This window comes from Phaethon lepturus, unplaced genomic scaffold, assembly GCF_000687285.1.
Source record: "Phaethon lepturus isolate BGI_N335 unplaced genomic scaffold, ASM68728v1 scaffold11275, whole genome shotgun sequence".
Taxonomy (NCBI): domain Eukaryota; kingdom Metazoa; phylum Chordata; class Aves; order Phaethontiformes; family Phaethontidae; genus Phaethon; species Phaethon lepturus.
The window spans coordinates 9,001-21,668 of record NW_010542721.1 but is presented as its reverse complement, the minus strand read 5'-3'; the positions used below and the strand labels follow the sequence as shown (position 1 = coordinate 21,668).

Sequence of the window (12,668 nt, the reverse complement as noted above, 5' to 3'; positions counted from 1 at the left end):
TGGTTTTATTTATTTTGGTTTGGTGTAGGAGCCCAGGAGCATTTCTCAATAAGAAGTCAGTTATTACTTACTATCAGAACAGAGAGACTAGCTGAAATGCCTGGCAACATACGTATTAAACGATTTGAACCTTAGACAGTTCAGCCAGGCATTTATCTATCACAGGAATCATGTTTTTCAGATCAGCATACTTTGCTACTTTTGCCTTCCACTCCTCCTCCTTCACGGCAGAAGGACAGCCCCTAAATCATATGACTGGACACAAAAGATTGCACACTGCGAAACACTCCTATTTCCCACAGACCTGGCACAAACAGGTCAAGAGAGAACTCAAAGGCAACCAGAGAAGACTCGAGGATCTTGAAGGTCCTTTCCAACCTAGTGATTCTGTGAAGAACCAAAATGAACCTTCTTCCCTCCTTCTCTATGGAGACATGGGTCCTTTTGCTCATTTTTGTAGCCCTCCTGGTAGCGTGAGTAAAATGTTCTTTATTGGTTCTTTGCTCGTGTCATTTTCCTGCTCTTGCCCTTGTCCAGTTTCATGCAACTGGTCTGCTGAAGAGCAAATGGGTAGGTGCGATTTCCAGATTTCCAGCCTCTGAGAAGGGTCTGGGAAGCAGCAGAGGGGTCCAAAGACCATACAGATGCGTGATCTTGCTCCAGGGTTTGGAGCGTTCCCCTGCACCGTTACAATCTCGCCGCTGAGCACCAAGGCAATAATCGAGTGATAATGGTGCTACGTGTGGGTTGCCAGCAGGGTGCCGGCTTCAGCGAGGGCCGCGAGCTCTTAGGGTATTTTCCGCAGAAATACAGTCCGAGGAAGGCCGTGCCCCCGGCTGAGGCTGCCCTGTGGAGGGGAGCAGGCAGCAAGGGACCCTACCGCATAACCTGCAAAGAAAAAGAGCATGCGTAGGATCAGTAGCGCCCAGGTAAGATGCTCCGTGCGCAGTCACCTGGACCGAGAGGGAGGCTCTGCCGAAGTTCGGTTTGCCACGTGCCCGGGGGACGGCGTCCCACGCCCGTCCCCGCAGCCCACCCTTGCCGGGGGAAGAAACGAAGCCCGGAGCAAGGTCAGGTCTCTGCTCCTGGCTTTCCAGACAAACCCGCTCAGGCAGAAGCATACCCCGCCGCTTCAGAGGAGCCACGCGAGCGAGAAAACGCTCTCGCCTGTTTTGCTGGCGCCGTTCGGCGCCGCAGCGTAGCCGGGCTGGCTGAAACCAACCCCCTTCTGCTGGGACACGCAGCCCCTCGGCGGGCAGCCCCCGCCAACACGGCTGGACCGACAGACTCCGAGCGTTGACAAGCCCTTAGGCGGAGGCAGCACGTTGCTGGCCGTAAACCTTAATGATTAACGGGGCGCGCGCAAGCGCAATCCATTGGTCTGCCCCGGCGATGTTCCAACCGCGGCAGTTCACTAAACTCTAAAACTTGTAGCCCTGAAACTTGTAGCCTTGGTTTGGTGGTTGTTTGGTTTTTTTTTTGTTTTGTTTTTGTTTTTTAACCCTTTCCTGTGATTTGGATGGCTCAAAAGCCTGTTTGGGGCAGACTCTTCAAACCCCACGCTCATTATGGACCTAAACCCTCATATTTCAGCAACTCTGTGGCCATCCAAGGCTGGTGGTTACCACGTTCCCACCTGCTTGCAGCCGCTTGCAATTCTGTTGTGGCAAAAAGGATGAAGCCCCGATCTTTGTGCTCTGATACATGAGCTAAAATAGAAATTTCACTGCCCGTTAGCACAGGGAGGTTGCTCAGAAGCTTCTCGCCCATCTGGGGCAACACTCTTCCTGTTCACACATGAAGGAATATCAAGCATTTCTGGTTCATATCCATGGTGAGAAGTAGTAACGATTATTCTCTGCCGTTACACTGAACGGTGCCTTCTCAGGCTGCAGAAAACTGTGTCACATTTTAGACATAAAAGCATTAGACTGCATTTTCCTGGCCACATTTCAAATGGATTAAGCCTAGTCTATGTTTCTATAGTGTTTCTGGGCTTTGTAGCCAGCCCAGCCTGGCATTACCCGGTCCTCCTGCAGCCCCAGCTGCTCATAATCATTACAAATGGGAATTCACTAACATTTTATACCTAGTACTGAATTAACCTTTGACAGAAAAGGTTAAACATTGAAAACTGTGCTCTGCGAAACCTTTCTACAGCTGCAAACACCCCATTGTCTGCTCTGTGTGGACCATAAGATGAGATCTGCTTTTGTGCTCTGGCAGAACCTGTGCTGATGGGACTGGTCTCATGTGGGGTCCCCCAGATTTAGAAAAGTATTAGTAATTCCAAGGGAGCCCCCCTAAGCCTCAGCCTAGACTCTGGCTTTTCAGGAAAGCATCCCCAAGATGCTGCTGCCACGTGGCCCAAAGAGGATCTCTGATAACATCCCTCTGCCAAAACTTTGCGGTTTTACATCCCTCCTGCAATGAGCCGCTCACTTGGGAAGATGCAGCTACTAACTAAAAACAAATATTTTGAGGAGCTCTTTCAATACACCCAAAGACAAGCTTCAAAGGGCTGCAGCCCAGGCCCTTGTTGAGAAACAGAAGGCCCCGAGGTAGCAGTAATAACTTTACAGCTGCCAAAAAGGGTGCTTCAGAGGAAAGAAATCTGCAAAGCTGTCAATAAAACCTAAAGAGAAAACCATCAAGACAAGACGTCCTGATGTGCCACTGAGCTTACGCCAAGCTAAGGGGAGGGAGAGCAATAAATGAAATTAAAGTGCAGCTTGACAAAAACCCTCTGTAGGACATCACTTCTGGCACTGCTTTGATTTCTCTTCAACAAAAACATGTAAGCTTGGTGTTCCTTCTTCCAGCTCCCTTTTCTGCTTCTCCTTTTGCTAGTGATGAGCTCCTCTTCTGACTTTTGCTAAAGGCTTTAAGGTCCCGTATCCACTGGAACACCTACACCTTTAGGAGACAGCTCTCTCTACACCAGAGCGATCTCTCCGAAGCTCTGTGCAGCAACCGTGAGCCTTGCCATGTTTATTAAGTAATCTTCACAGGGCAATTTTCTTTTGGGCCACTTTTTTCAAGCTCCCAGACCAATCTCCTCTATGACTTAGAGCCAAGGGGACATTGCTGCAGTCTCTGGGTTTGGGACTGCTCTCAGCCCCAACGCCATGGTGTTGTAGTACTCGGTTGTCTTTTCTGTCCCACAGATATGGGACCTGGCCATTTGGTGTGTTCAAAAAGTTGGGTATTCCCGGGCCAAGACCTCTGCCTTTCTTTGGGACGTGCCTGGAATATCGCAAAGTAAGTGATTGAAGCCTTCCTGGCTCCAGAAATATCTGCCTTTGCTCATACAGCTGTAGCTAAACAGATACATGGCCATGATAAGTTATCTCCAAATGCCAAGCTCCGCTCTCATGCAGGCGTTGCGCAAAGGCCAGCGCGGGATGAGGGCTCGGTAGCACAGACCACGGGGCCCTGCCTTCGCAGCATCTCCAAATGAGCACTCGTGGGTGGCCGATTTACAGCTGCCCTTTGCTGGGGTCCCGGAAAACAGCTCGTTCACAAGCATGATATACATTTATGCTGTCTTTCATGATGTTTTCGAAGAGAAGGAGAACTCAGAAGGCAGCTCTGAACATTAATTTACAGATATCCCTCCCGACCCACCGTCTCCAACATCGTCCCCTCCGCTGCATCGTCTCAGAGTTCATTTTTAAATTGCTTTCCGCAGGGTATCTTGGAGTTTGACAACGAATGCTTCCAGAAATACGGGAAAGTCTGGGGGTGAGTATGAAGCACTGACCTCTTCTTAAGGTAAAAACAGAATCCATACAGAGGGAAGAAAAAATTCATTAGGAAAGCTCCCTTTTCTCTACCTGCAGTCCTGGTGGTCCCAGCACGATGAGTACAGCAACGATAGCGTGCTCGTGGTGGCTTACATTAAAGCCTGACGACTGCAGGGCTGTGCCGCTGTCATGCTATATGGGAATTGCTTTGACCTATACTATGAAAGCCGATAACAAAAGGCCCTCACCTGCTCCTAACAGAATCAGCAACAAAACTGCTGTTTACTCAAGGGGGAATCTGGAACCTGGAGGTCAGGTTCCTCTGGTTTACCAATTTGAGAGGAATGCGAGTTATTGCTGCTCTGCTCTGGACATCTCCCTATGGCTTTTATCGCTGCTGTTATATCTTGGGCTACAATCTTGCATGTTCTCTATAATGCATCCATTGCTGCCTATAGCAACTTTAAAAAACGGAGTCTGGAAAAAGAGATCTTTACATAAATGGGGAAAGTGCATAAATCCACTTAATCTCCATCTGTTCCAGGAAAGCATTCAGAACGGGCAGCTTAAAAAGACAAAAACAAGGATTGAGTTTCATCTCCAAGGATATTTCAGTGCTGTCAGCCCAAGTCTCCAGACACCCAATTCAAGAGCCTGAAAGGGGTCAAACAAGTTTCCTCCTAAAACTGTAATGTGTTTAAGTGCCTGGAAAAACACAGACAGTCGGGGGGAAAGTGAAGACACTTTCTTCATTTAGTACCTGCTCCTTTGAGGGACTGGGCCCTGCTCATTTCCCAGTGAATTTGGAAGGTGTTTAGCCCTCTCTATCATTTTCAAAAGCAGATGGGAGAAGGCCTGGGAGTCCTTTTCCATCTCTACTGTCTACATTTCTGTACTTAGGCATCTGCAGAACAGCAAGGCTAGTGACGGAGGAGCACTTGTCTAACACATTTTGTTCCATGGGAATCAGCCAAGCCTTGCACTTCAACTATCTGGGGTTGGTTAGCTGTCTCCTCTTCTCCCCCCACCAGGATTTACGATGGCAGGCAACCTGCGGTGGCTGTCATGGACCCCCAAATCATTAAATCTGTACTAGTTAAAGAATGTTACTCCACCTTTACCAACCGGAGGGTAAGAGCAGAAGCGTTGTGATGTACCACAGAGTCCAAAAAACAAAGTACAGGAGGAGACAAGCATGCCACGCATGTAGCAGGGCTCCCATAGGGGACGGGTGACTGCGCTATAGGGATTACTGTAAATGGCCACTGTATGTCACTGTTCCCCTGCCTTACAGCCTGGGGACGCATACCCAGGCTGGCAGAGGAAGCTGCCTGCACATCAGGCAAATTCTGCTCTCACACACGTATATATATCTACACGTGTGTGTATATATATATATGGATGAATTTGAGTCTATGAGAGGATACAGGTGTCCGTAAGGGTCCAGCTAGCACGTGTGCCGCCGGCTGGGATGCAGGCTCCGGCCAGCACGGTTGGGTGTGGGTACCCACATACATACGGGATACATACGGGTTCTGGGCTTGCCGGGTTGCTTGTTCCGGGTGTGGAAATGGCATGTCACAGCTGGTTTACTGCAGGAAAGGGGACTGTTCATGTATCTGTGTCTTGAGAGAGGCTGTTTGTAAGGCCTTAGCCTGCTGGCCCTGAAACAGCCTGGGCTGGCGCTTGCACGCTGCATTCCCTCCCTTGCAAGGGAGCCGGTCCCTGTTCTGGGGTCAACACCTTGTCTTTTCCCCCTCCAGCATCTGGATCTGGCAGGGGTGCTGAAGAGCGCTGTCTCGTTAGCTGAAGACGAACATTGGAAAAGGATTCGTACTGTGCTCTCGCCAACCTTCACCAGTGGGAAACTAAAGGAGGTAACGCAGAGGAGCGGGTACAAACTACCTCAGAAAGTCAGTAGACAGCGATTCCAGGCTGAGGTTGTCACAGGGGTCCCGTTTCTTTAGTCGGAGCCTGGCGACTAAGCTGACCTGTTTGATTTATGCCTAATTTAGAAACAAAAAAGGCTTAAAATAAAACCTTACCAGAAAGATCTTATTTGTAAGTATTCATGAAACTCCCTGTAGTCTTCATAAGCCTGTCTTAAAGAAGTACAATGTACTGAAGTGACCATCTCTGGTTTGTGTTACAGATGTTCCCTATAATGAAGCACTATGGGGAAGTTTTGGTGAAAAATGTTCAAAAGCAAGTGGAAAAGGACAACGCTCTGTCTGTAAAGGAGTAAGTAGCTGCTAGGAGCAGCAGGCTAAGCAGCAAACCTCGTTAGCAAGCGCTGCGGTTCATTCGTTACTGGCAATGCAGATCGCTTGCTGGGTAAACCAGACCTCTGAAACGAGGAACGGGACTAACTGAAAGCCTGGCTGGAAATTTGAAAGGGAAAATTTAAGCTGGGGTGCTAGCAAAACTTCCTAGAGGCAGAGAGCCACAGAGAAGCCTTCTAAAGGGAACTGGGGGTGGGGGGGAAGCTCCAGCAGAGTTTTAAATCCACAGATCCAAGGATAACGCCAAATCCACTGGGAAAACCCAGTTTTGCCTGCATATACTCAGGATCTCTGTCCACCACCTTCTTATACCACAGGAAGGTGGGTTTGCTGGCCTCCCACAGCCCCACACGCAGCACTGCGGGATGCTCGTCCATCACTTGCCCCCATTGCTGGAGGGGCTGGGGGGGGAGGCTGTAGTGTCGCCCTGGGTGTGTCACCCTCACCTGTGCCCTCCACAGGGGCTCTGAAACCTCTCCATTTCACCCCCAATTTCAAAGCAGAGGTGCAGAAGGGGCAGCTGCACACCAGTAGTCACACACCAGCAAAACTCTCCCCTAACCAGAAGCCCCATAAGGAGAGGGCTTTGAGTTTGTACCATTATAGGTACCTGTGCTGGGTTGAAGAGGATGATTTTCATGGCATCTTTGAAGCAGGGTGTGTTATCACCCCTCCCCAAGAAGCTAAAATGCTCAAGAACCTCATGCTGTCCTTGCACTAACCTGCTCATGTAGCTACATGCTGTTTGAAAATCCTCGGAAAAGCTGTCCGATTTCAAAACCCATGCAGGCTTGAAACCAAAGCTCTCTAAATATCTATCCCTTTCACTGTAAGTGCTTTTCAGTTACCATATATCCAATTTCCTTTTCAAAACCAAGGTAGGAGTTCTTGTGAGACTTTATATTTGTATGTCAGATAGGCATTAGGAAAAAAAAATATATTCACTGGGTCCAAATATTTAACCACAGTCGATCTTTTCCATCTTTTCTCAGCATCTTTGGAAGCTACAGCATGGATGTCGTCACCAGCACTTCATTTGGCGTGAACATTGACTCCATGAACAACCCCAAAGACCCCTTTGTCAGAGAGATGAAGAAGCTGGTCAAATTTGACTTGTTTGACCCACTCTTCATCTTGACATGTAAGCGACTCTTTTTCTGAAAACTTCATTCAGGTATCGGAGTACTATAGAAGCGTGACTTTAGCAAGCATACCAGAGACTGGCGCATCCCATACATTAACCAATCAACAATTGCTTAGATAACTTTACTAGCTAGGATGGAAGTCCCGATGGCTCTTGTATCATCATTTCCTCACTGTTAGCTTCAGGCTAAAACTCTGGGAAGGAGGTGGGGAAAAAAAACTTCCTCTACCTTTGGCATCCACGATGCAAGAAACATATGAACATCCCGGCCAATATCCAAATAAGTCCTGAAAAAAAATTCTAGGGTTGAAAAGCAAGTTCAGCTGTGAGGCTTGAGGCAAGTGGTGCCATCTGAAATGCATTTTCTGGAAGGGAGTGCTAAGTGGGGACTGTAATTAGATGCAATTTCCTAGCAGTACAATAGCTTACAGTGATGGAGATGGACCTTAAATCACTCACAACCTTAAATCAAGATTAAATACCTTGCTAAAACTAGGAAAAGTTGTGATCTGTGCATAGTGGAGGTTCTGGTGCTGTAGATTTTAGGAATCTATACACAAGCTCAAGATCCAGTCTCTATAATGAAAGAAATGCTCCGAAGGGGATTTGAAAATATTTGCACGAGCATAGCAAGACAGTGAATAGCTCAATCTGAAAAAAGAATTCAGGATTTGCAATATTTCTCTCCTGAGCCACATTCCTGTCGTAGTGCTGTACAATGCACAGAAGTAACCTGTCCCTGGAAAGTAGTGCCTCAGGAAAAGAAGGTGGCATATGCTTGAGTCATCTCTTAAAGCAAAGATTATACACAGCTCAGTTGTACCCAGTTGACAGGAAGGGAGAGGGTTGCGTCAAGACAAAGTATCCCGAGAAAGAGGAACAAAGGCAAAGCCTAGACTTTGCCTAGGTAAAGAACTCAAGAAAGGAAAAAATTTCTCAGCAACATTATTATTTCCTCAGTAATATCCATAGCTATCTTGTGAGGTGCAGTTTATTTACAGTGTGCGATTTAATTCTCAATTTGTTTTTCAGTTGTGTGTCCGTTCATTACCCCTCTTTTGGCCAAGATGAATGTAAGCTTCTTCCCCAGTGATGCTGTAGATTTCTTCATGAGATCCATCTCCAAAATTAAACAGGATCGTGCAAAGGAGACTCACAAGGCAAGCAAGCATGAATTTGCTAACAGTTGTGGCAAAAAACACACTTAAGTGAAATATAATTAGGGTGATGATATCAAACACGAAGCCAAAGTACAATGACTCAACAAAACCCTGAGTCTAATTAAATGTAAACATGTGTTTTTAATACTGTCAGAAAATCCTCATCTGACCAGTCCTGGCAGAGAAGCAAGCGGACTTTGTACATCCGTGATCTGAAGCTAAATCCAGATAACGGCTTGGTAGAATTCCATTAAGCTTGGCTTTGCAAAACTTGTGATAAGTGAACAAAGAGACTCCATGAAGAAGATTAGAGAGGGTAAGAGGCAACAGAGTAAGCAGCACAAGAGCAGCAATACCACCTTTCAGGGTTGCGCCTTCCCCTCTCACTTTTCAAACGCTGAAGCTGCTTCCTGGCAAAATTCTCCATTTTAGAGTTTGGCTCCCTTTCCTGAAATTCATTCAAGACTGCTCTCCCACCCTGGCTTCATGGAAAGGACAGATAGGTTTCCAAAATAAAATGCAAGTGTTGCGTTTTACAAAAAGGAAGTCATGTGCATTTCAGGGATGCTTTCAGTTTAAACATTGTACTTAGGCTATGACATTTGCTTATCCGAGTCCCCCCTGAGGGACTGTCACCAAAGAAACTCTTCTGCTTTTCTACTCAGGGTAGAGTAGACTTTCTGCAGCTGATGATTGAATCCCAGAACACAGCCAGTCATGAGAGCAATGAAGCAAATCACTCATACAAAGGTAACAACATCCAAATATTCACCACAGCAACAGGGGCTGTGGGAGCAAGGAGAATATGGGGAGCGGTTTCCTGGAGAAAGGCTCAATGCGTCACCACCATCTCCACTGACCAGCTCTAGGCAGAAGTCTGTCTCTTGTTGCCAGCACTGGGGCTAAGGGGAATCTCTCAGGTCCTTTGCCAGGGACTAGGACTGCTGCGTCAATCATTACACCTGGGACATGATCTGGCTCCTCTATCAAATCCCTCTTTCCAGACAGGTAGCAGAGTAGCTATAACCGTGTTATCAGAAAATAACCACTACAAACCTGCCTCAACCCCACCCGTTGCTGCCTGTTCCTTGCTGAGACCATCAGCCAACACCAGTTTTGCTCATCTCCCCACAGCCCTGACTGACATGGAGGTCCTGGCGCAAGCATTCATCTTTATTTTCGCTGGCTACGAGCCCACCAGCAACATACTTTGTTACCTGGCGTATGAACTGGCCACGCATCCCGATGTGCAGCAAAAGCTGCTGGAGGAAATCGACACCGTTTTACCCAACAAGGTGAGGGGACGTAGAGTGACGGTGGAGACACGCTGACCCTGCTGGCCTCCTTGTTTGGTCGAGACAATGAGAAATCTTTAGCTCCTAAAGACCCTCCTCCTGGGATCTTCCAACAGCTCTAAGACACACTGAGACAACTCAGCCCTGTGGTTATTTTTTTTTGGCAGCTGAAGCCTTCCAGGCCACTCCACTGCACAAACCCATTTGCCACAGTCTGCACCCATGCACAAGGCATTTCCATCACTCAGGGATGGAAAACGAAGCCAATTATGCAATTTCTACCTTGAGTCTGAGTCATAGTTAGGGCAGCAGGGTTTGGGGATGCTCTGGTCTCAGCAGTCATTTTAGGACAATCTGATCGTCATGCCAGCATACCTGGTCACCTGTCGTCCTACAGGTTCCTCTCACGTACGAAGCAATGATGCAATTGGAGTATCTTGACATGACAGTGAACGAAACCCTTCGGCTCTTTCCCCTCGGAGGACGGCTTGAGAGAACCTGCAAGAAAGACATAGAAATAAATGGAGTGACCATTCCCAAAGGAACCATTGTTATCATCCCAGCCTATACCCTGCACCACAACCCTGAGTACTGGCCAAACCCGGACGAGTTCAGACCAGAAAGGTACAAAAAGCGTAATGAAAGGGAAGAAATATCATACTGCTTTTTCCTCACGTAGTAATCAGTTATTAATCTCTGATTAGCTTCCTAATGGTGTTCTTCCTGTCTTTTTACAAACAATACCAATGAGAAATTGCAGGCTCATGGGAATGACATTTTAAGAAGAAAATGAGCTTTGCACTTAAAGCAGGGTTTCAAACAACATAATCTTATTGGGACAATAACGTTGATACCTCACATCATCCTGTACACAGTTTTTTAGGCTTGCTGACAGAGCGGGTAGTTGGTGAGTTTTTGCAACTGCTAGCCACCCTTCTGTATAATCTTCATTACTGGACCTGTTTCCTTCACACAGGCTTCGCTACCAAATATACCAGAGTTGATCTTTCCAGAGTTGCCTTCCCTCCTTGTTTCCAAGGAAATGATAACTTTTCCCCAGTTGGTTATTTTTATAATTGGTATCTATCTCTCGTTCTCAGCAAGACTGAAGCCACAGGCCACTCCTAACCAAGACAACTCCTGATTTCTCTCGCTAAATATAACAGATAGGAAATATCGGTCACTTCGGGAGAGCATGTTGCCTAGATTTTCACCTTGCATCCAACTTCTACGAGTCTGGATGGACAGAATTAAAGTCAAACACTCAAGTGGGATCCCACCCTGTCCTGGATGAGGGCTCTAACACAGCACTCGATTGCTGGGACAGGCCGAGATACCTTAGCAAAAAACCGAACAAGTCTCTGTAGGACACCAGTAAGAGATCTCTGGTTAAGTAATACGGATATGTCGCTTGTTTTTTTTCTGCCTTAATTTCTTTTCCCCAACCATGTCATTACCCAGGTTCAGTAAGGAACACAAAGAGGCCATAGACCCGTACACGTACCTGCCCTTTGGTGCTGGTCCCAGGAACTGCATCGGGATGCGGTTTGCTGTCCTGACTCTGAAAGTTGCCATCACTGTCCTATTGCAATATTTCACCTTCCAGACCTGCAAAGAAACTCAGGTGAGGGAGACGTTACGTTTTGAGAGTCGCACGCGAAGAGCCGGGTGCCTTAGCGTCTCGCCGCGGGTGCTAACTCCAGCTGCTTTGCGCTTTCAGGCACCACGGACCGAGTTGTGTCCAAACCGTGCCCAAGTTTCTTTCCTTTAATCTCTACTTATTTGTCTTTCTCCAAGCGCGTTTCTCCTCTTACTGTTGCAGATCCCTCTCAAGCTGAGTTCGCAGGGACTCTTAAGACCAGAGAAAGACATTATTCTGAAGTTCGTTCCCCGGACCAAGACCGCGCCTGCAGAGGCGTAAAACCCAGCCTCATCTGCAACAATTCCCCGGCATCTAACGAGTGCTGCGCTAACAAAGGGATCACGTATCGCAGGAAATCTCTCCTATACATACAGGCACAGAAGAGCAGCTCTAGTTAATTCTGGAAGCAATTACTACATATTTACTAATAAACATAGCTGTCAGAAATGTAATGTGGATCACTGGGCAGTGACAATACACAGTCCCCTTTAATTTTGATTGCAGAAAACAAGAAATAAATCCAAATGAGAAGCTGATCATCCACGTACTTCTAAGGGGACTTCTCCATCTGGAGAGAAGGAATTACTGTCACATCCAAGAGAAACAAGGTGTGATGGAAATTCAAATCGCCAGACCTTGCTGAGCAGGGATGGGTGACGTTCTTCTTGGTGTATCGATGCTTGAAATTTCGTGTGTTATAGTGGAGACAACTGGTGTGAAACTACATCCTAGTTACCAAACCTCTCTTGTGCCTTGTGTTAATTAAACTAAAGTGTGTACAAATACTGTCATTAAAAATGTTTGAGAGCTGCTCTGTGTTGTGTATAGCAGCTGATCGCTTCCTATTTAAAAACCATATTCAGCCTCAACCCTCGAAATTATCCATGTACATCGCTTTCCACTTAATTTAATGAATCTGATCCTTCATTTAATGCGATCAAACCCTCCCATTTGTACAGTATTTTACAAACACTATAACTCCCACCTCTTAGTTTGATTAAGGGGTTGCCTTCAGTTCAGCACTGGCCAACCCTTTTCGACAGAGGACGGATTGCAGAACGCAGCGGGAGCAGCTCGCAGGAGGTGGCTGACAGCACTGCAGGAAGGCCACTGCTCCTGGAGAGACTGTCTGGACACAACTTGCAGCTGAGCCTTGCCTCCCAGAGCCATGGATGGGGTTTACACATTGCCCATGGTGGGATGTTAGCCTGCTGCGAGCTGCTTTGCTCTTGAACTGCTCCAGAGCAGTCTATGGCTTGGGCCCTAATGGGTTCGTCCTGCCATCAGCAAGATGCTTTGACCAAAGGACTTACGCCACCCCTGACCACATAAACAGGTAATATAAAAAAAAAAGCAGGTAGGAGGTTCTCCCAGATCTGAATCACAGAATCACTAAGGT

At 47.2% G+C, this 12,668-nt stretch overlaps 1 protein-coding gene across 1 annotated transcript; it reads left to right on the top strand.

The window, feature by feature from the left end:
- The first annotated feature begins 402 nt into the window (after positions 1-402).
- On the top strand, positions 403-11,548 carry LOC104621601 (cytochrome P450 3A9-like). Its single transcript, XM_010288127.1, has 13 exons — positions 403-473; positions 3,168-3,261; positions 3,692-3,744; positions 4,778-4,877; positions 5,510-5,623; positions 5,899-5,987; positions 7,021-7,169; positions 8,205-8,332; positions 8,998-9,082; positions 9,467-9,627; positions 10,025-10,251; positions 11,089-11,251; positions 11,450-11,548. Exons 1-13 carry the CDS (start codon positions 403-405, stop codon positions 11,546-11,548), a joined length of 1,533 nt encoding a protein of 510 aa, XP_010286429.1.
- The last annotated feature ends 1,120 nt before the right edge of the window (positions 11,549-12,668 follow it).

What these genes read in the sequence shown, in the direction of transcription:
- LOC104621601 (XM_010288127.1), top strand. Translation starts at nt 403, where the DNA reads ATGAACCTTCTTCCCTCCTTCTCTATGGAGACATGGGTCCTTTTGCTC. An exon ending in GTGCAAAGGAGACTCACAAG is followed by an intron (nt 8,333 to 8,997) that starts GCAAGCAAGCAT and finishes TTTTCTACTCAG; the next exon opens with GGTAGAGTAGACTTTCTGCA. An exon ending in ACACCGTTTTACCCAACAAG is followed by an intron (nt 9,628 to 10,024) that starts GTGAGGGGACGT and finishes GTCGTCCTACAG; the next exon opens with GTTCCTCTCACGTACGAAGC.